General features: G+C 33.6%; 3 protein-coding genes across 3 annotated transcripts; all 3 read right to left on the reverse strand.

The window, feature by feature from the left end:
* Positions 1-2,681: 2,681 nt before the first annotated feature.
* LOC114740576 (uncharacterized) lies at positions 2,682-3,777 on the reverse strand. Its single transcript, XM_028928776.1, has 2 exons — positions 3,505-3,777; positions 2,682-3,383 (listed from the first exon to the last, which is right to left on the reverse strand). The coding sequence occupies exons 1-2, from the start codon at positions 3,775-3,777 to the stop codon at positions 2,682-2,684; spliced, it is 975 nt and encodes a 324-aa protein (XP_028784609.1).
* A 9,725-nt stretch (positions 3,778-13,502) lies between these two features.
* LOC114718385 (superoxide dismutase [Fe] 3, chloroplastic-like) lies at positions 13,503-24,699 on the reverse strand. Its single transcript, XM_028904049.1, has 9 exons — positions 24,598-24,699; positions 19,229-19,338; positions 18,424-18,504; positions 17,474-17,665; positions 15,725-15,896; positions 14,877-14,950; positions 14,773-14,799; positions 14,634-14,657; positions 13,503-13,955 (listed from the first exon to the last, which is right to left on the reverse strand). The coding sequence occupies exons 2-9, from the start codon at positions 19,322-19,324 to the stop codon at positions 13,830-13,832; spliced, it is 792 nt and encodes a 263-aa protein (XP_028759882.1). The 5' UTR covers positions 19,325-19,338; positions 24,598-24,699; the 3' UTR covers positions 13,503-13,829.
* Positions 20,035-22,449, reverse strand: LOC114740659 (pentatricopeptide repeat-containing protein At4g39530-like). The gene has a single exon (XM_028928890.1). It carries the CDS (start codon positions 22,447-22,449, stop codon positions 20,035-20,037), a length of 2,415 nt encoding a protein of 804 aa, XP_028784723.1.

A 24,699-nucleotide genomic window follows, 5' to 3' on the forward strand; every position in this document is an offset into this window, starting at 1 on the left:
TAACTGTGTTGATATTGTTGTGTCCACAAGAGGGATTGTAGGGTGCACTGCATGATGTGGCTGAGAAGATGGGAACCTGGTGTGACCCTTACCTACACAGAGGAAGAAGTTACTGGCTTTCGTTGTGACCTGACATGGTGGTTGGTGAATCATGAACAGAATGAAAAACATGACGACGCATTGGCCCTTATTCGACAACCACAACCAACCAAGAGCATAAAGTCCAAGAAAAGGCGTCGGTCTTAGGTGTCTCAATGTTAGGCTCATAATTCACTTGTCCTCTGTTAGATTGTTGTATGTAATGTGCATTGTAGGCTGACCAAAAATTTACTGTGTATTGTTATGGTTAACAGAGATTGGTGTCCATAAATGTATGATTGTTGAGATCCATGATGCCAATTTATTCCCTAGTGACATGAATGAATTTGAGTTTAACTACACCAAAACAGATGATGACAACAACCCTATTGGACATGTGCTATTGGTTTCCATTTTTTGTTCAGGTCACTCAATTTTACTTCAATATATCTTGTTTGTATCTAACAGAAAATGACACAAAGTGAAGCGAATATAACAACGATAATGATAAGGATAACCTGGTCTGATTTTATAACATCAGTTTAACATCAGCTGTCAGCTTATGCTGATAGCATCACTGCCAATGACCAGAACAAATTTTAAAATGACAACAAGTGATCCAAATATGACAACGATGATGATGAGGATAACCTGGTCTGATTTTATAACATCAGCTGTCAGCTTATGCTGATAGCATCACTGCCAATGACCAGAACAAAGCTAAAAATGACAACAAGTGATCCGAATATGACAATGATAATGACAAGGATAACCTGGTCTGATTTTATAACATCAGTTTAACATCAGCTGTCAGCTTATGCTATAGCATCACTGCCAATGACCAGAACAAATTTTAAAATGACAACAAGTGATTTGAATATGACAACGATAATGATATGGATAACCTGGTCTGATTTTATAACATCAGTTTAACATCAGCTGTCAGCTTAGCATCACTGCCAATGACCAGAACAAAGTTAAAAATGACAACAAGTGATCCGAATATGACAACGATAATGATAAGGATAACCTGGTTTGATTTTATAACATCAGTTTAACATTAGTTGTCAGTTTATGCTGATAGCATCACTGCCAATGACCAGAATAAAGTTAAAAATGACAACAGGTAATGCGCCATTAACAAAAGCTAACATCCCTATAACAGTAACTTCCTTTCATGTATTCAACGACAAGTGGACATTAAGATACTAGCCACACTTAATGCTCCCTTATCACTGAAATTTCTATTAGCTTACTTACAAAAAAATATCTCTACCTAGCTCCTAACTACAACCCCAGTCCCAAAAAAGTTGACAAGGGCAGAGCATACAACTATGTACACCAAAAAATGACCCATCCCCACTGTACTCGAAACTTAATGATGGGTTAGGATTTCAGCAATTCCTCCTTATGTGTCCAGGTTGGTGGCATCTTCCACATTGGTATATCCGTTTGTTCTAGAACTGTGATTCATCCCTGTTTACTTTTGGCATTCCTGGTGGCCGAGATGTAATGGGAGGTAGCAAGAAAACTTGCTCATTGACATTTTCTAATCTATAGTAATCATTTGGGTGAGGCATGTCTGTTGTTACCACATGAATCATACTGCGAGCATAAATCTTTTCTTGTGATGACTTTTTATAGCAATTATCAATATAATCATAAACATTGCCATGCACAGTCTTAATGACAGTACAAGCATGGGAACAAGGGATCCCCATCATTTGCTAAGATTTGCAACTGCATTAGTGTAGTCCAAGATCAACCCGATGGCCTCCACGTGATGTTTTCACCTTCACTCTTCTCCCACCATAATTTTCAGCATACATATGGTCAGACCCAACCACCATATCTAGCACCTTACTTTCTATATTTGGACCAACGCAATTCTTCCATTTGGTCATAGCCATATAGGAGGCATGCAGCTTTCTTGCAACTTTATCTTGGTGCTTATAGATCAATTGGGGTACAGTATGCTTTCTCTCATTGACCATCCATGCATTGAATGATTCGGCTATATTACTTGTAATATTGTCCCATCTTTTATATGGGAACTTGCTTTTAGCCCATCTATCTACATCCCCATGATAAATAAGCCAATCAAATAGCCTTGGAGAAAAGGATCTCATGTCATCCATTTTTGCGTTAAATTTCTCATCCGTTCTAGTGTATGCAATTTTATCCAATAAATATAGTGCATCCTCCTTTGATCGGCCATTTGTCCTTGTTTGCCCCTTATTCATTTTCATAACTTCTGAACTAAAATTCTCCTTGATGTGTCTATAACAAAAGGCATGCCTTTGGTCCCCAAAGATTAATGCCACTCCTCCGATTATAGCATTGTGTCGATCTGATACAATCGTTACTTCCACAGAACCCAAGATTTTTTTATCATATAGAAAAACCATGTCCAGTCATCTAGTGTTTCTCCCTTGACAATTGCAATTGCAAACAACAGCAACTTGTTATCTACACCATAAGCTGAAGCTGACAACATTGTCCCCTTGTATGGTCCACTTAAGTGAGTTCTATCAACATACATAATATGCCTCGTGCCACCCAAGAAACCCTCAATGCATGCCCCGTAGGCAATAAAAACACGCTCAAACCGATTTTTCATCTGTTTCCTTTATCCTTTCGCATACCCATGGTATGAGCATGTATGATTGTTCAGGCCTGTCATATATGTCTTCCAATGACTTCTCTCTTGCTCTATAAGCCTGTTTATATGTTAGATCAATCCCATACTCTCGTTTCAACCTCTTCCTTATCTCAGAAGTGCTCTTGTCTGCATGATCCCTCATCTCATCAATTATTATTGATGAGTTCAAACTAGCTCTTCCACTATGCATCACGTCCAAGCTATCTTGGGCAGAATGAACATGCCAGTTTATAAATGTCGTCACTCTTAGCACATCACAACTCTTCTCCACATGATTTGCATATAGCTTCCATGGACAACTCTCAACTTTACACCTCATCGACATGAATTCCTTACTATTCCTCACATACTTGGCCATAAACTTGTTTACAAGTGCAAACTTGTATGCAGACACTCGAAATACATCTACACCAGGAAAACGTTGGCCCACTCCTGTAAAAAGTCCCCTCCATTCCGCATGAACCATCTCACTACCATCCGTATCTTCAGCTCTGATAGATTTATCCACATTAGGGGGCCTACTTATTTCATCATTGTCACATTCACGAGCATTTTCTTCACTGAGCCAGCCATAATCACAACACAAATTATGGGAGACGCATCCAGTTCCGTTTGCTGTGACATGCCCATGAATCTCTCTGTTCTACATTCATAATGACAAGATTCATTAACACAAATGACAAGATGAAATTCATAAATGACAACAAATAGTTAGGACAAACTTCCACTTACATTTCTATATTGTCCCTTGGTTGGGGACCCACTTGTCTTTTTTCGGCCACATACACATGACTGCTGTTCCCATTGTATTGAAAGAGGTTATACATTTCAGCATTGTCATGAAGGTCAATCAATGTCTTCTCATCAAAGGCTACTGTGTACTTAATGTCATAATTTCTTCCATCACCACCAATCCACTCACATATCATTAGCCTCAATTCATCAAGTGTTAGCCCATCCTTAATGCTTCTTAACCTCACGCCACCTCCATTATATCTCACTTCACCTTCACCATTTGTCACAAATTCCCCCCACATGAAAATAATAGAATAGCTCCTTCCCACAAGATGACGCAGCTTCGAAATTCATTTTCCTTCATTACCTGTACTGATAACAGAAGTCGAATGATTATATGACTTAATATCATCATCATCAACTTATATGACCAACTTAGGGTTTGACACATTCATGCTTATAATTTGCAACAAAACACTCATTTCTTTCCCGTCCACACTAATGCTTTATTTTCTCAAATCAATCCACTCCATTATTCGAATCTCCCTCCAACATTGTGCCTTTATCTGACACTAATCATTCTAACCCATTTGTGACACCATCAAACCCCTCTCCCTTAGTGTTTTTCCTTCCCCATGCATTCACCCTCTGATCACCGTCCTTCCCCACACTTTCTATATACCCACGCCATCTCCATGCTTCGCCAACCTCTTGACCTCAAAATTATCCCCACATCGACAACATTGCCATCTAACGGGAAGAGGAAAATCAACTAGCGCATAAAGGAGACAGACAAAAGACAGAGGCGAACAATATAGTCACTGAATACTAACCTCACTTCCGTCGTTCAGTTGTTGCTTCGCGCGTTCATGCTCCCACGTTCATGGTCCCTCCCAAGTTTTTCCTCCAGCTCCCGCCACAACTTGCACACTTCCACCGGTCATTTTGTCTGTTTGTATCATGAGGGGCTGTTTGGTAATTGTGCAACATTTGCATAATCCCAAATCAGGCAACACTTCCCTATCTGATAATACATTTGCTTAGCTTCCCATTTTGGCATTTTATAATTTCAGGTTTCTTTACATGTCATTTTCCCTATCTTTTATAACCCTACTTATCTTCTTTTTAATTAAAATTTTTCTTCTGCCCCCCTTCATTTCTTTTTTCTCCTTTTGTTTCTCTCATACCAAACAAACTAAGGGTAATTTTAAAATGGTACGATAATTTTTTTATAAAATGAAAAGTATTAACCCATTAACTAATTCTCTAAGCTTTTTTTAATAGATGTAAAAATGGCAATATATAGAATATTTCTTCCGATCAGATGTAACATTTCCATTTAGAACTAAGGATAGGGTTAACTTATTAATATTGTTTAAAAATTAACGGAGTTTCTGACTTTACCTTTATTAAACTCGTCCTTTAAATGCCCAATTTAGAAAGCATAAATCATTATTGAATAAAGACAAGATGAGAAAATTGCAACAAGTATCTCTTATGGTGGCCTATAGAAAGGATAAAACAAGTCTGAGTGATAAACAACGTAATTTATATTAAATTTCATATCCTTTTAATTTTTAAAATATTTGTTATGGGGCGTTTGAATAATATAATCAAGAAAAAAAATCTAGTATCACTAATAAAAGAAAGTGGCATTTACCATGACATGCAGATACAGCAAGAAGGTTAAGAAAGAGAGCTGAGATGAGAGAAGCCTTTCCCATAATTTTTTTGTTCTCAAAATTTATGCCAAACAAAAAGAAGTGGTTGTTTGTGCTTCTTGCAATATTAGTTCAGCTCTTGTACATATTTATAGTGGAGGGGTAAGTAATTCAGTTTTTTTTTGGGGAACGGAATATATGGTAAGTGGATTATGAATTAAGATTTGGATTTGATGAAATATTTTTATAGAAAATAATTGTATTGGCATTTAATGCAGAAGATTATAGTATAATTGAAAATCTACGTAACTAGAGAAATGATTCCTTGAAAGGTTTGTTGCAAGAAAAACTGAGAAAGTTTATATATTAGGAAAGAAAAATCCTACATGATTAATTCCTTGACTTTTTAAAAGAAAAATAACAAAGCAAAAATATATATATATATAATTTGTGTGTTGTGTTGCAAGGCTTTCAAACTCACAAGTTTAAATAAACTTGTGATAATGATATAAACTCATATCATAAACTCAAATCATGAACTTGTAAAAGTTTACTTTTATTAATAAATTAGTATTAAAAGTATATAATCAAATAATTAATATATCAAAAAGGAGAACAATTTTGTTTAAATATATTTTAAATTTAAATAATTGAAATTATATCCCTCAATATTCATAATTTATCACATTCAACAAAGAAATTTTTATAAAATTCATATATAAAGTCACTAAACATAATCAGATTAAAAAATTTAGCATGAGTTTAAGAATAAATTGACACGATTTTATAAACTAAAAACGTAAAAAAGGTAAACTCAGAAAATGAACTTACAAGTTTAACGAAGTTTACAGTTATCACGAGTTTAAAAGTAAGTCGATACGATTTTATTAGCTAAAAATGTAAAAATGTTAAACTCGGAGAGTCAAGTTGCAAGTTTGACATGTTGTGTGTGTATGTATTTGATTTCTTGATTCTGAATGATGTTTAGAACTTTCTATTAAACTACTATCTTTTTATTAAAATTTACTTTTTGCATGGTTCCCCAAAAAAAATTTGCAATTTTATTTATTTCTCAGAATAATATGTTAAAATAAAAGAGTCATTTAAAAACTCAATTGCCCCATGTTTTTACTTCCCATATATTTGTGTTTTTAATTACATTTTCATTTAAATTTGAATGTAAATATGTATATGTGGTTTCTAGCTAGATTCTGAATGATGTTTAGAACTTCCTATTAATCTACTATATCTTTCTATTAAAATTTTCTTTTTGCATGATTCCCAAAAAACACTTTTTACAATTTTGCTTATAAAATTATTGCTCATAAAAAGTCAATCTGTTAAAAATAAAAGAGCCATTCAAGTTAAAAATCCGATTGTCCCAAGTATTTACTTTCATAGATTTGTGGCTTTTTTTTAACACTTCATTTAAATTTGAATGTAAAATATTAGGATTATATAGTGACAACTACACAAATCACAAGTGATACCCTCGAAAATTAGTTTTTGAGATTCATTCAGAATTTTTACTTTGATATGCTCTTACATTGCATTATTATTAATTGGATAAAATGCATGTCAAATTAATTAGGTCCATTAGGTCCAAGTATCTGACGAAATTTTGCCATATGAATTAATAGTACACATTAGTATTCAATCTCTATTAAACCAAATTATGCAAGGAGACTTTGAGCGTTGCAGTTTTGTCGTCCCCTCGCTAACGTCGTTCATCAGAAGGTTCAATGCTGACGTGGACAATTAATCATGATGGCCAAATTTTATCAGCTTATTAGACCTAACAGACCTAATTAACTTGGCGTAAGTTTTGTCCTTATTGATTATATACCTATTTTCAAATAACATATATTATATTCGTTTTGTAATGTAAAAGTTAGGTAGAAATTCAATTTAATTTTAAATATAAGAACTTAATCTATTTACAGTATTTATCTATGTTTTTTTAAGCAACCCCTATAATAATTATATATGTTAAAAATCTTTTATTAATGAGTAACTTCAATGCACATGATTCCCAATAATATTTTAGAAAAGACAGCATTCTTTTATTACAACTGACTAATTTAATTTATTTTTTTAATTTTTATAAATTAATTATCCAATTTTTATATTAAAAATCGAGGTGATAATCACTTGTACATTTCTTTGTCAATGTGCAGGTAGGTTGGCTTGGAAAACCTATAAACCTAGTGTAGGTTTTGTTCATTTCATCAATCCCTTTATTGTGGTGCAAGAATTACTCGATCGATTTGGACAAATAGAATGCACCACGTTCTCTATTTTGATCCTTTTGTATGTAGTTATATAACTCTTTACTATTAGGGAGAAAAAATTTAGGCCGCAAGTCCTTATAATTTATCTCAATTTTAGATTAAGTCTTTGTAGCTTATTTGTTTAGATGGGGTCCATACTGTTTTATTCATTAATTTTAAATTATAGACTTTATGAAATTTGATTTATAGAAATACATAGATGTTAAAACAAGGTGAAATGAAATGAAGCAGATTTCATAAAGTCTATGAAACTTTACAAATAAAAATTAATGACTTTTATATTTAAGGATGAATGCTTATAATGGATCAAACTATAAGAATCCAATGTAAGCAAAATAAACTACATGAACTTAATTTAAAAGTTGAACAAAATTATAAGGACCCGTTAAGTAATTTTCTCTAAAAAAAACTTAAAGCAATTCATAAACAATCCAGACTTAGCTTTGATGTTTAGATTAAAAAAAAAGGTTTAAAACTAATATAATTTTATTAAGCTCATGGTTTTGGAACCAAAGTGAGAACACAATACATTATAGGGTTGGGAATAGATTTAGTTTTGGGCATGGCAGGCACAATAACATTGCCCTTTGCTGTTACATGCTTGGAAATAACAAGGTCCTTTGGGACATAATAAATATTGGCAATCATGGGCACTTGTACACTTTTGTACTAAATTTTGTGTGATTTTTTGATCAAGACATTGGCATTTCCCCTCAACACAAGCAGGTGTTCCTATGCATTTAAGTCTCTTGCCACACTCAACACCACTGCTACATTCAATGTTGTCTTGTCCTGTTCAAATGTTTGCGTACATGAAGTAATAAAAACAGTTAAAAACATTAAATTTATTATAAAATTTAAGTGATTTTAATATTATTCTTATTAATCACATTAAATTTCAATATTATATTGATTTGTATTCTCTTGCACTATCTTTATTAAATATATGAAGAAAGTGTTTCATAAGGAAAAGAGGACGTATTAGAAAAGTGCATGACATGCAAAGAATAGAGTTTAAGGGTAATTTTGAAATGTTATGATAATTTTTCAAAATCAAGAGGGGTAACTAATTTAGTAAACTTGTTTATGAATACATGTGATTTGATTAAAAGTCAGAATAAATAAAATACTCCCTCGAATTATTTCATATACTACCCTATCCTAATTATAAGACTCTGTTTAAAACTATAAATAATGTCTTATAATTAAGACATGAGGTAGTATTATTTCAATACTTTCATCAAAACTAAGGAGAGGTTTAACGCTTATTAATTCTGCTTGAAAGTTAACAAAGTTGCTAACCTTGCCTTTGTTAATCCATCCTTTAAAGACACAAGTTCAGAAAGCATAAACCATATTGAATAAAGACAATATATATATAAAAAAAAAAAAACAAATGCAACAAACATCTCATATATACATGATATCTGGTAAAAGTGATCCAGCATCTCTCCTTGATCCAAGTGCCTTATAAAAAGGTTGGAGGAGATACAAAAAGGATCAAAAGTCATACTAGTCTCAAGAGACAAATAACAAGACTTGTCTTAAATTTCTTCTCCCTATATTTTGTTTTCTTAAAATAAATGGATGTGATTGGATAGTACAACCAACAAAAAGGAAAAAAATATCTATGTCTATATCAATCAATATAAAATATAAATTTACCATCACATATACAATAACATAACTAATATTACCAAAAGAAAGTGATATTACCATGACATGTAGATGTGACGAGAAGAACAAGAAAGAGAGCTGAGATGAGAGAAGAAGCCTTTTCCATAATTTCTTTGATCTCAAAATTTCTGAATAATTTATGCCAAACCAAGTGAAAATGGTTGTGCTTCTTGCAATATTCGTTCAGCTCAACTTATTCCTATTTATAATGAATTAAGGAGATATAATAATATAAGCACATATGGTAAAGTTTTTCTTTTTTGGAAACTGAATATATGGCAAGTGAAATCAAAGAGTTGGATTTGATGAAGTCTTTAATTTAGAAAATAATTATAATGGCATTTAAATATGAAGATTTTAGTATATATTGAAAAATCCTAAGTAATTAATTCCTTACCTTTTTAAAAGAAAAATCACCAAGCAAGGAAACATAAATATATATATATATAAACCTATATACATATATATTTTGGTGAAATAAACCTATATATATTTGTGCTTGCGTGCGTGTGGTTTCTAGATTCTGAAATATGTTTAGAACTTTCTATTATTAAACTACTATTTTTCTATTAAAGTTTACTTTTTGTATGAGCCAAAAAAAAAAAAAAAGAAGAACCATTTAGAAACTCAATTGTCCCAGGTTTATACTTTTTACTTTCATGTATTTGGCTTTCGCACTTCATTTAAACTTGAATGTAAAGTATTAGGATTATAAAGTAACAAAACAACTACACAATTGTCAAATTATACAATCGGAAATTGTTTTTTTTTCATCAAAAAAATTTTTGGCCAACAATTTTAAATCAAATTACAGATAGTTTTACATATTTCTGCTTTTGCCCCTTTTTGGGAAGCTTAGGGCTTTTTTTCTTTTTGGGGAAGTTATGGTAGATATGATCAATCAAACGAGAAAAGGGAGACATGCCAAAACATTGATGTAGCATTTCCTAGGGAGAAAGAGGTACAATGAGGCACAAGCAATTAAATAGGGGAAAAAAAAATGTCCCCCCAAATTACTTAACTTTTATGAAGTCTTTAAGTTACCAAAAATAATGATTTTTTGTACGCTTTTAAATACTTCACAACAATAATGATATTGGCACATTAATTTGAAATTTGTTCGAAGGTAATCAATATGCCGATAATTGGTTGGCTAGAGAAGCCTATACGCCTGATGTTTTCCTTTTTGTTCCCTTTATCAATCATCTGTAACTATGTGAAAAATATATTTTCGGTTTTTGAACTTCATACAAAATTTTATTTTAGTCTTTTAATTTTATAGGGACTTTTCAGGCTTCCGCTCGCATTGACGTTTTAAATATTAACAAAAGGTTTTTAACTACTGATGTATGAAATTTAATTTTTTAAAAGTAACAGTTATTTTCACAAAACAAAAAAATCATTTGAGACTAACTGTTTAAGAATTAAGGGTGAAGAAAGAAAAAGATATTTTATCAAATTAAGGGATTAGAGTGAGACCTTACACAAATATACACTTTTGTCTTGTGTTGTGCAATGAGTTAATCAATTTGGACAAATAAAGTGCATCACGTTCTCTAATTTAGTTGAGGTACTAAAACCGGACTGAATAATTAACCAATCAAGGTAATATTTCAATGGTTGGTAAGTCAGATTGGGATAAACTTAGAATCAGGCTGGTCATATTAAACTAATATAATTTAATTGATAATAATAAAAATATAACAAAAAAATATCATTTATAGACTTAAAAAAGTCTAACCAATTCACCTAGCTTGGCAGGTTGACTAGGTTATGTATAACTGGTTTGCATCAGTTCATTCTAGTTCATACCGGGTTACTTTCCCACCAATTCATACACTCAATTAGATTGGACCAAAAACCGGTCGGTTTTTGGTCTGAACTGACTAGTTATATATGATTTTTTAAACTATGAATTTAATCCTTTTGCATGTAATTACATGATTCTACGGTAACTCGTCATTGTTAAAAAAATGAAGCAACTCACAAACAACCGAAATGATTGAGCTGTGATATTTAGATGAAAAAAGGGTAAAAAACCAATATGATTTTATTCAACTCATGGTTCTGCTGGTATCAAAATGAGAATACTATACATTATAGAGAGCTGGGCAATTAGAATTAGTTTTGGCCATGGCAGGCACAATAACATTGCCCTTGGCTGCTACATGCTTGGAAAGAACAACGCTCTTGGGGACATAATAAATGTTGGCAATCACAGGCACTTAGGTACTAAATTTTGTGTGTTTTGTCCAACACATTGGCATGTTCCCAGAAGACATAAAGGTTCCGCTTTGCATTTAATCTTCCCAACGCAATCAACATGTCTCCTGCATTGAACATCTTCTTACCCTATTGATGAAATGCCTGCATAGTCATTTTACAAACAAAATTAGAGAGAGGACATAAATTATGTCATAGATTTTATTTGGCAGTACTTTTGAATTATTATGATAATTTTTGAAAAATCAAGAGCACTAACTGATTCTTTGTAACTTTTTTTTTTTTTGGTAATACATGTGATTTGGTTAAAAATGACAATAAATAGAATATTCCTTTTGATACATTAGTTTTTTTTTTTTAACTTTGTATTGACAATTGAAAGAACAGTGGTTGACAACTCAGGGTGCAAGGATTGACAACTATCACGGTTGGTTTGACAACACATTTTCTCAGCATATCAGACCATAAGTTGTCAAACCAGCCGCGATAGTTGTCAATCCTTGCACCCTGAGTTGTCAACCACTGCTCTTTCAGTTGTCAATGTAAACTTTAAAAAAAGAAGAAGGGTAATTTGGTAAGTAAACAAATAAAATTTAATGCAAAATTTTTTTGAGACTTTAAAATAATTTTATAATTTCAAGGGACCTTTTTGTATTTAATTCCCTTGAGTGGGACCTAATTGTCATTTTCCCTTTATTAGTTCTGTTTGAAAATTAACAAAGTTTCCAACTTCTTTTTTATTAAACTCATCCTTTAAAAAGCCAATTTCAGAACGCATAAACCAGTATTAAATAGAGACAATATGAGAGAAATATAATACATATTTCATATGGTGCCTTATAAAAAGTCACATACATCTTTTTTTTTTTTATTTTTAAAAGCGGCTTAGAAGGGCAGGATGAAATATAAAAAGATATAAAAAATCATATTATTCTTAGGCAATGAACAGCATGGTTTATCTTAAACTTCGTTTCTCTCTAGTTTTAAAAATATTTGGTATGGAGTGATTAAATAGTATAATGAACAGAAAGAAAAAACATTGATATCAATATTAATCAATATAAAATGTAAAATTTATAAAAAATTGCACAAACTTTAACTAAACTCTACATAATAACATTTCTAGCATCACCAAAAGAACGTCATATTAACAATGAAATTTATGTGGCAAGAAGAACAACAAAGAGAGCTGAAACGAGAGAAGCCTTTTCCATAATTTCTTTGTTCTCAAAATTTATGAAGAATTTATGTCAAATGAAGAGAAATGGTTGTGCTTCTTGCAATATTGGTTCAGCTCCTTATAGTTATACATATTTGTAGTGGAGGGGTATAATTATATGGTTAGTGAATTATGAATGAAGATTTGGATTTTATGAATTTTTTTATTTAGAAAATATTTATAATGGAATTTAATGCAGAAGATTTTAGAATAATGGAAAAATCTACATAACAAGAGAAATATGATTCCTTAAATAGTTTGTTGAAAATAAAACTAAAAGATTATATTAGGAAAGAAAAATGCAAAGTAATTAATTCCTTAACTTTTTGAAAGAAAAATAACAAAGCAAAGGAAACGCAGATGTGGCTTCCTAGATGCTGAAGTGCGCAACCTGACAACTTGATTGGGAAGAATTTAATACTTTCCATTGAACCATTACATTTCTATTAAAATTTAATTTTTAGATGATTTAAAAAAAATTACTTTTGGCAATTTTACTTATAAAATTATTGCTTAGAAAAAGTTAATATGTTAAAATACATGAGCATTTTAAAAACTCAATGGTCCCATGTTTTTATTTTCACACATATACATTTGTTTTTCTTAACATTTCATTTAAATTTGAATGTAAAATATTATAATTAAAGTAAGTTTGAATCCTATTATCGGTGTAAAAATCTTGGTAGACGATCTATAAATATCTTCATAAAAACTCTTTGAACTTAAAAACATGTCCAACTTTGATGACTTCAGAATCCAACTCACCCAAAAAAAAAAATGTTATGACTATAGCGTGACAAGTGACAACTATACAAATTACAAGCGATCCACTTTACATCAAAAAAATTTTGGCCTACATTATAAATCATGCCTTTGTGTTTTTTCTTTTCGTTTCTCCTTTCACTTATTTTCTTTCCATTCTGCATACCAAATTATTAACGTTTTGACAAACGAACGAACAACAAACAGAATGGCATAGTTTCATAGGTTAAATACAATCCAACATATTACACTTACAAAATCCTTCTCTCTCCCGGTTAAGGTCTGAACTACTTGCTTCCTGCTTCTATGCTCAAAATCTCCCCAGTGCCTACTTGTCTGCAATCCTACATTAAATATAGCAAAAATGGACAAACAAAAGAAGCATATGGGCGGCTCTACAAATCTACAAGCATGTTTTCTACTGAAATAATGACCAAAACCTGTCCAAACTCTAATAAGCCCTTCATTTCAAAATCAACACCCTACCGAACATGCTCAAATCAACTACTACCTACAGCATTTCAAGCTACGGGAATTTTAGGTTCTCCCAAGTTCACAAAAGCCTCAGCTCGCGCTAAGCGCCCCATTGCAGCATCCCAAGAGACGAGGTGATCCATGAAGACATTCACATACTTTGCTCTGTCATTCTGTCCAACAGATCACACAAGGATTGTAAGGAAGACATCTTCAAAGGAAAGTAAGGCACAATCATACTTGCTTGTGGGTTCAGCTGTCCTTCAAGCAAAGCCCAATTAAACCCACAACCCTCGAGTAAAGCCTGAACTTGGACGTGTTTATGTATATACAAATAAAACGAGATATGGACCCTCCATGCATTGCACATAACCATAAAAATAAACTGTGTTGTCCATGGCTTATAAATATTGTTCAGCTTTGGGGAAAAGAGGTCACCTGAATTTAACTATTTAACATGCATTACAAACAAATAACACCTTTCATCTAAGAAAAGACAAAAATATAAATTTATAGTCAATTTAGTCACAGTTTCATAACTAAGTGAACTTTTGTCCAGATAACTTTTATGACACTACATCTATTAGGAATGAATATAGAATTTCTTAGGTGAAATTGAAGACTGAGGCTTGGTAAAAAGGATATGAAGAATGAAAATAAATGATGAATAGTAATGCAACTTTAAAGAGGTAACAAAATTGGTGAATTTTGTTGTTTGGGCTTGGGCCGAGCCCAACTGACCATAAGCGTGTTGGGCTAGAATTATAGATCCATTATATGGGGTTAATATGCCCATGGGCTGGTCAAGCCCATGATTAGCTACTCCACCAGCCATGAATATTGTTACGTACCTTGTAATCCAAATAATACGCATGCTGCAGAAAAGGAAGCAAAGTCAGTTTGTGATAGCTACAAATCACAAAATGACAGCGTGTGTGTGGTGTGAGTGTGTGTGCATGTGAGAGGGGGAAGAGAGAGAGATAAGCATACCTCCCACATATCCAAATTGATTATGGGCTGCATGACAAAAAGATTATCAACTCTAATGCTAATAATATCAACTCAAGTTATAGAGGGAAGTGAAACTGACTTACTATGTCATCCCACACAACTGGGCAAATGGCGTTAGATGTTTTTAGTATTTGAAGTCGTCTCTCTTCTCTGGTCACTGAATCAACCAAGCCATAAAGATTAGCAAAAGTCCCCAGCATAAATCAAAATACTTGACAATAGAAATGCATTTAACATATGTAATTCTCGGCACAATTTGCTATTCATTCCTAAATTTCAAGAGGCACCAATGATGTAGGAGGCATTTGGTGGGTGAATATCTTAATTTTCCAGGACTTAGAAAGTCTTTGTGATTCAACACTTGCTTTTGAGGAAGCATAGACAATGATATGGACACTGAACATGGCACTGTCAAAGACATGCAGACATATCTGAAATATCTAAATAGAATTCAAAATATCATGTGCGTATAATATGACTCTTGTACATGTATTGAACATGAACGTGACCCCGTTTTTAAGTGTTTGTGCTTCATAGCGCTTGGGACATAAAAATCGCATTTATTCCTATATTATTTAGAATATAGACAACAAAAAATTTAAACTTCCTCTTCGTTATATTCAAACATCCTGAAGATCAATTATCTGACAGCCAAATAGCATCTTAAGGAATTTAGATAAGCAAAATAGACTGTCCAAGAGATATAAAGAAATTAGGGCAGGCAGTCTAGTAGGTTTAAGAAATAGTTTTTTGTAGTACATCCAAAATAAAGGGTACATGTAGTACTATCGTGCGGCTATATTAAATAGAATAACAATTTAACATTTCAATAATATATGTTTTGTCCGGCCTCTTCCTTCTTTCTCTTCCACAAACATGTACCACCCACACACAACCTCTATGAGAGGCAATCAATTCAGAGGGGACTTACAAACAAGCCAAACCCAGCCAGAGCCAAACAATGTGAGGGCAGCTTCAATAAACTTCTCTCTAAAATTTGTAAACGAACCAAAATCCTTTTCAATCTGTTGAAGGAGACCTAGTTTGGGCATCTCACCCCCTCCTGGTTGCATAGATTCCCAAAAGAAGTCATGATTCCAAACCTGCACATGGAGGGCCATGAGTAGGTATAGCGTCTTAACGACACTAATCCTAGATAAGACACTGTTTAGCTGTCTTGTAATTTTATTGCTAGATATTCTGGAAAATAAAAAGAGATTTACTTCCGTTATTGTCAATGAGATGAACAAGACAGGATATGCCAACAGACATGTCACAAAATGGAGCTAAAACAAATTCATTTTGTAAAATGTGAGGGGGAAGTCCTCTATTGCAAGTCCATAACAAGCACAGCCTTGTAATTTGAGGGAATTTTAAAATAAGACCAAAAGGGAGATATCTTCTTTAGACATGTACAGTTCGGGGGAAATTCTAACCAAGTATGGCTAAAATACATTAAATAAAATTTCATTAAGCTCAAAAAGCTATATATATATTTATCAAAAGGTAAGCATCTGGATGAGAGGATAATATGTGGAACGGATGTCTCGTGTGCATCCATTTTGCTCTAGAAGATTTGAGCAAAATCAAGTTATTGCCTTCGTAGACCAAGCACTTTTACAGCCTGGCAACATGAACAAATAGCTACGGTGCAAAATTTTTTGGTTAACATGAAGGATAGAGATTCTCTGAGAAACATAAAGGGCAAGGCCCAATACCCATCCCCAGGTTGCATCCATGCATAAATTAACTCTTTAATATTGCTCCAAGTAAATTAACAAATAGTATGTATGTTTACAGCCAATTCTGTTGTACCGCTTGAGCAGTTAACCAATGTCATTCTCAAGCTCCTTTTTATCCTATTCAACGCCGCTTGCTTCCATGCTGTAGCATTTGCATATCTATGTTGTACATACTGAAACAGTGGAATACTCTCCCTTTTCCAATGCCGAAGTGAAGCCACATTTCTTTTTGGTGACAGAAGTGAAGCCATGTTATCCGTAACCAGTTCCAGATATCTTCAATTTTTTCCTTTCTAAGTATTGTTCTGTCTTACTTTACATCCACATAAATGTTATGGTATATATGCGAGTGATTCATATTCCAGCAATAACGATGAGATATGATTGCAAAGATGCAGTAGAAACGAAGCTACTAGATGCAGTCTATTGATGAGGGGTTTATAGCAAGAGATCATATTCAGTCCTCCACTCAATTATGTACCACCAAAAAAGGACACATTGGAAATATAATCCTACAGCTGAAAGATCAAGGCTCAATATTTTAATAGGTATGTATATACAGTTACAACACATAGCCTATATTCAGCACATGTCACCGGAAAAAAAAAATGTGGTTGTGAAAATTCTCTGCAATAACATCTACCTTGTCATTTGGCATGGTGATCAGCTACATTTTGTAAAGAAATTCTCCGCAATATTAATTTCTTACCCGTTACATTATTCTCTATATAAAATACTTTTTATGAAAGCAAACTCCTGCAGCCAACTCCATCATATTGAAGGAGGTTGTGAGAATTATGTGTTACGAAGTTTCCTTATTATGAAGTTAAAAGCACCTCATATGCTTTAATTTACTATACATAGATGCAAGTAGATTCCAAGTCTCAAACAAATGAAACAAATCATCGAAGTCAATCTACTGAATGTAATATAAGTACCTCGGCTGCATTGTTGAATTCTGGTAAGGGATTCCCATTATTGTATGTTTCTTTGACTAGCTCATCCATGGTGTAGCCATATAGTAGGTCATCCTTCTCCAACTGCTTGTTTAAACCTTCCACAAAGTTCCGATGAAGTTCCCCCCAATGTACGTCAATTGTCCTCTTGCTCATATACGGCTCTAATGCATCCTAAGAACAATGAAGCAACAAATAAATGGACAAGTCAAAATTGGTTGGTCAACTGTATATACAAGGTTTAACTTGATATTTGCAAATAGTTGATTAATTATGTAGACTTTAGATCATGCATGATTGTGAGAGGAAATAGTCATTTGTCGGGAAAAAAGTTGTTGCCTGAAAACAAAAAAATTAACAATGATTAATATGCGAGTCAGATCACATTTAAGTTTTTATTATAATCCAAATACCTAAAAGGAAGCAAGAAAATAGAAGAGAAAGAAAGAAAGAAAGAAAAGTGAGCACGAACAAGCTGAACCAAAGTAAAAAATATAGCCTAAACAAATCATATTTCAAGTTATCACTATGGTGGTAGTTAAAAAAGAAATATCACGCAAGTTTATTAAAGATTTGCCGTTCAGAATGAGGGGGAAAACAGTGGAAAGGAAGGAGAGAGACAATGCATAGAAGAGTGAGAAAAGATAAGCAGAAAGAAACTTGAGAATAGTTATCTAAAATAGCAGTTTTCTAACAAAAAGACACTCTTTACTTTGGGTAAACTACCAGTAACTCCTTACTTAATCTACAAGAATTTAATTGATGTTTAATACCTCAGCTAACAAGTCACGTGTAAAATGAAAGCGCTTTCAACAATTATCTTTTTTATATGCTCATTGCCGTGGTAGTTGATGCATGTGCCAGCACAATAAAACGATCTTTACGCTTGCACATGCACAAACAAGTTTATAATTCTGTGAATATTCACTTACAAGTTTATAGGGAGGGGTCTTCAAGCCATAAAATGCAGTAACTTTTGAAGATCTTGGATAAACATCAAACCTTCTTTTGGCCTGTGTTGATGACATAAAAAATAAGCACATACTAGATAGGGTTGCCGTGCCAAAAAGATGAATTTCTTATAACAAAAGACATAAAGAGAACTTCAATGATATGAAAGTAGTCTATAGAAAATGCAGAAAAAACAATTTGCCCGGTCAACTACCATTGCAGTAAATCCCCAAGGACTAAAATTTTTTTTTTTTTCCAACAAAAGATTAATGTGGTGTCCCAATAAGCACTCCATGTTGTTATGAACCCGTTATGCAAATATATATATATATATATATATATATTTCCATGTGCATTAGTCGACCAACATTAAGCAATGTTCTCAAAGCAATTCTTGTTAATAACTTATTCTCCTTCAAGATTAAAAAAACAACAATTTTGTCAAAAATATGGAAAATTCCGTAACTGAAATCCTGCCCATGAAATTAAATTTTTCATTTTTAAATCCTAATTTCCTAAAGTTGTATGACAGCTTAAATTTTATAACATGAAACAATTTTGTACGATTGTCATACAAGCCATAAAGATTACTTCACATTATACATCTTAAAACACAATCTAAAAATGGTGGAATTAGCATCATACTCTTTGAAAAACAATATGCAAGAAATACTGACAATTTACCTTTAGTGCAACAATTGTCCATAGCTTTAAGGTAAAGAAAGTTAAATAACATGAAAGAACAATAAAATAACCAAACAATGAATATCAGTAGTAGGATGTTACCCTGTGGAGAAGCTGTGGAGTTTTTAACTGCCTGAGGAAGTCTGATGAAATGAAATGAGATCTAGTTGGAAAAGAATTACAGCAATAAGAAGCCATTGCAGCTCTGTTCCCTGGAATTAACACAAGTTTATCAGATCATTGGTTAATGATTACTTGTGCTACACAAAGCAACCACTTTAATCCCAAACAGTGAATGCGATTTAAACATTCAATCCGGTGTCATTTTCAAAATCTCAATAGACCAGGATACAGAGCAAAGGAATAGATATCTGGGGATGGATAAAACAGTAACATAAACATTGAAAAATTCAGACATCTCCAAAGAATAGAAGCACAAACCTCTACTACTACAGATATATCATGTATTAGAAATACACCAATTTCCATCTCGGTTGAGTCACTTTGACAAATATGCTATTTCCTTTTTTATGGGTTGAACAAAATATTTGTGTTGTATTCCAACCCACATGATCTAAGAGGCTTAAAACTCGAATAAAATGGACAAAAATATTAAAATTCAAAACGTCAAAGGATTGGTGATCTAAATCAAGATGTAACAAGACTGAATTTACAGGTTAACAATATATTGACTTATAACTTATTCAGTTAATTTTTCCAAATATAGGAATACTTTTACCTGAAACTAAGTTATAGATGTCCTGTCATTCTTATTTGCCATCTCCTTTTCCTATATGGTTACAATAACATATAACAAAAAAAATAGGAAGGATGATTCCACCTTCTCAACAGTCTACAATGACATGGACCTACACAACTCTAGCTTCTTCATAATCTGTGAACTCAGTTTATGTCTCGATCCAACTATATGCTAGACCTTTTGCAACACCTCTGTCAGTCATTTTCCTCCTCAAGTTCGCAGCATCCTCCCAACTACCACTTTCAGAGTAAACCTTTCCTAACAGTACATAACCTGCCTCACTTTCAGGAAATAATTGAAGTAACCTCCCAGCAGCCCATTCCCCCAATGCTCTATTTTCATATATCCTACAACCGCTGAGTAAGGTTCTCCAAATAGCTGGCCAAGTAGTAAATGGCATTGCTTCTATTACCAATTTAGCATCTTCAAGGTAACCATTTCTCGAAAGCATATCAACCAAACAACCATAAATTTCAGGAGATGGTCTCAAGCCATAATCTAAACTCATTGATTGAAAGAGAGAACAACCTACATGGATAAGACCATTATGACTGCAAGCTGATATCAACGAGATGAATGTGGCTTGGCTAGGATGTACGTTAGCTGATTTCATCTTCTCAAAGATATCCATAGCTTCAACAACAAGACCTTGGTGTGCATAAGCCATGATCATGGCATTATATATAACAACATCAAGCAAATTGAGAGACTGGTCAAAAGCCACTCTTGCATTCTCTATGTCTGAGCATTTTGCATAGGCATCAATAAGAGCACTTGCAACAAATGGATACACACAGCATCCCAATTTTATAACTAAAGCATGAAAAGATTTCGCCTGTCGATAAGCTGCAACACTAGCACAGTTATTTAAAATACTGGCCAAAATAAAATCATCAGGACTTTCACCAGCTTTCATAAGCAGTTGCAAGAATTTGAATGCTTCATGATTAAGGCCTTGATGAACCAGTGAAGAAATCATGGTTCCCCAAGAAACCAAATCTAACTTCTCAGGTTCATTGAAGAACGGGTAGCAATCATCTAGTAGCCCAAAGGTACTATAACATTTAATTAATAAACTACAAATATAGTCATGCGAATGGAATCCAGATTTAAGGAGGTCACAGTGAAGCTGTCTGCCAATCTCTTGGCTTTCAGATCTACAACAAGCTTCTAGAGTGTTTGAGTAGGTGTATTCATCTGCTTCAAAACCCAATTCTCGCAGATTATTGAAGTCTTTGATTCCTTCTTCATAGAAGCCGTTTATAATATATCCAGAAATCAACTCATTCCAAGTATTTATGTTCAAACAAGGTGCAGTGTAGAATGCAGTGCATGCCATATCCATTTTCCCACATCTAGAGAACATACTGATTGCTGAATTTATGATGCTGACTTCATCAAATAGTCCAAAATGCAGGGAAGCACAATAGAACTGAAGCCCAAGACCAAGATTATGTAAGTACCCACATTTTCTAAGCAATCCAGAAAAAGTGACATTATTTGGTTTGCCACCTAGTATCATTAGATTATGATATAATGTAACAAGGTCTCTTGCATTTCCATTCTGAGAAAAGCCTGAAAATGCAGTATTCCACGAGATGATGTCTTTGTCCTGAATCCGACTGAAAACCCTCAAAGCAGAGTCCTTGTCACCACTTTTGAAATACACATCCACAAGAGCATTCATTACTGAAGTAATACACTCCACCTTACTTTGAATAATAAATCCATGAATTTGTTTTACGCATTGCAAAGCTCCCATGGTTGAACATCCCTTGAGAGCACTTATAAAGGTATATTTGTCCATTTTCACACCTACATATGGCATCAATGTCAACAATTGCAAGGCTTTAAAGTCACATTTACATTTGATATATCCTCCAATCATGGCATTCCAACAACCAGCGTCTAGGTCTTTCATGATATCAAAAACCAACTCAGCAGATTCAATATCTCTCAACTCAACATACATGTTAAGAATTGATGTACTTACAAATGGGTTCTGATCCAACCCAATTTTTAAAGCAGAACAGTGAACGGCTATAACAAGCATGCGCACTCCCAGAGTAGCACATGCCTTCATCACACTGCCAAGAGCAAACTCGTTTGGCCTCAGCCCAGCTCGTAACATTTCCACAAATATGTTTAAACCAAATTCAAAATCACTATTTTGAATTGCACCTGAAATCACTATAGTCCATGACACTAGATTCTTTTTAGCCATCTCCTCAAACACCTTACAGCCATATGACAAAACTCCAACTTTGAAATACGTCTTAATCAAATTATTCTGTGAGAAAATGTCATTAGAAAATCCCAACTTGATGACATGAGAATGGATTTGGTCACCGAGAGACAATGATTTCAAATCTGCAGAAAGCGAAAGTGCAGTTGCAATGGCAATTTGGTCTCTTTTCTCTAGGAGATCAGAGAATGGCAAGTAGGATTTGCCCATGTGAATTTGGAATCCTTTTAAGAATGGGTTCAGTTCGGAAGGTCCATAAGCAAGGGAAAACAAACATCTTGGCTTTGCAGTAACAAGAGCATGTCCTATCCTTCCCATTAATTTCAACGCAAAGCTCTGTCCAATCATGCAGACAACTTTTGTAGCATCTAGGAAAATGGTGCCAAATTATTTCTGTTAAAAACCATATCGTGTGTAACGTCACTCGCAATGTAAATCTCATCTTCAATCAGCTATTAAAGTAACAATCAAGCAAAATGATAACATATAACAAAACCACCTTCCATACTGAACTTTGGATCCTACTGTGTGCTATTGTTAAGAAACATAGTACTTGAATCCTCTAAAAGAATCTAACCCAACTTATGTCTAAAACGTTTAAAGCTAATTCCAACAAGAGAAGAAGTCAAAATTTGACAAACAATGACACCACTTTGAGCACAAGACTCAACCTGGTGCAAACATGGACAGCTAATGATGTGATGTATGAACATATAGAAATATGAAGCCATACATTATTCAAAGGAAGAATTTTGAAATTGAGTAAATGCACAATTTAGTCTACTAAAATATAACTCCTATCATTTGATTCGTTGGATTTATTATTCTACACAAGTTAATCCTCAAAGTTTGTAACTCTGCGTATGCACCAACTTGTCAATTGTCCAGAGATGCGTTAACATTAAATTGTATAAGACAATAAATCTAAGAACAAAATTTAATAAGGTATGTGTTTTCAGGGACCTATTTACTCTATGTATTTTCAACAGGTCAAAGGCAAGCACCAAAGACCAAAATTGTTACGTATCTCAAATTATAAGATTTTAATGGAGAAGGAGGGGGGGGGGGGATAAATGAGTTTTTTTTTTTTTGGGGGGGGTGTTGGTTGCATTTGCACTCTCTATCTGGAGACACCTTGGACTTTGATCAATCCAGTCCAAGCCAGGTGGGACCAAAAAAGTAGAAGGATCTTCCAATGAGTATTTAATGCAGTGGCACCTAGGGCTCAAACTGAAGACCTCTAGTTAAGATAAGACACACAGCTGAGAGGGGAGAGATTTTACCTTATTTGGTTCATGAGGAGAGAGGGGAAAAAATAATAATACTCGGACAAAATGCCCTTATCCCTTTATCCTGTTTTTCCTCTTCAATGTGAATTAAATAAAAACTTACATACAACTTGAAGATAAGTTTATGCCAATGCATAATCAATTCATTATATCTCAAATTAAAGATGTAAAGATGGCAGGGCCATGGCTCATGGGTACATTGCTATATAATGACAACTGCCTATGCATCACTTGTTATAGGGACAATTTCTTTCCCCGATATCTATGTCGCCTTTTCAAAAGAGTGAGAGGGACACAATGATATTTAAGTGTTCAAGCTCTCAAGCAGAGAGCATACAACAAAATATCAGCAAAAAGCTATGTCCTCAAAATATCAACAAAAGAGTGAGGAGGACACCACGCTAACCATGCAGCCGCATACTAATATTAACTTTTACCTCCAGGACCCAGGTGTGAAATCACAGAAAATGACCCCAAAAAAAATCAGAGGTAAAAGTGGGCATCATGCATTGTCATTATATAAGAGCAAGTTATGATCCATTGAATCATAGACTCCTTGTGAGATTCTTCTAATTTTTATCAAAATAATCCCAAACACATCACATGGGACTTGGAACTTGGACTTAGAAAGAAGAACCGTAAACCAAATTGCCATAATGAACAGGGCTACATAACGATAATTTTTTTCAAGTAATATCAAATGATCTGCAATAAGATATACACAAATCAGATTCATAGCTTTTCCGCGACTGATATTTATTTTGCCTCCATGAAATTTGGAAAAATAAGCAGGGGCGGACAGAACTAGAAATTTATAATATTTATGCTATGGATTAGACTTTAAAGAATCAATGTGGATCAAACTTAAGATAAAAGCTGAATAAACATATGAACTGGACGAAAAGAAAAAAAAAACATATGAACTTAAATAATTCAACACATTTCATCAGAAAATCAAATTCCCTCCTTATCTAGATTACCCAGTCGAACACCAAGTAAAAACAGAAAAGAAGAAAGGGAAAAAAAAAAAAATCTTCGAGCCTAAAACAAGTGCTCAGCAGCACTACCGTGATTCCACCATAACCAGAGAAACCGCATAGTGAACAACGAAAATGCAAGAATAAGCGCAGAAACAGTGAAGGGGAAAAAATAGAACAGAGGGGGACGACGACGAAACCTGAAGGAAGACGGCGACGGCAAGCTCTTCTCGGCGATGAACAACGGAACTATGATTCTATCTATAAAGGCTGGAACAAGCTTTCAGAGGTTCCCTCGAAGC

The sequence above is a fragment of the Neltuma alba genome, unplaced genomic scaffold (assembly GCF_004799145.2).
Source record: "Neltuma alba isolate B1F8T4 unplaced genomic scaffold, ASM479914v2 tig00000105_pilon, whole genome shotgun sequence".
In the NCBI taxonomy this organism is placed as follows: domain Eukaryota; kingdom Viridiplantae; phylum Streptophyta; class Magnoliopsida; order Fabales; family Fabaceae; genus Neltuma; species Neltuma alba.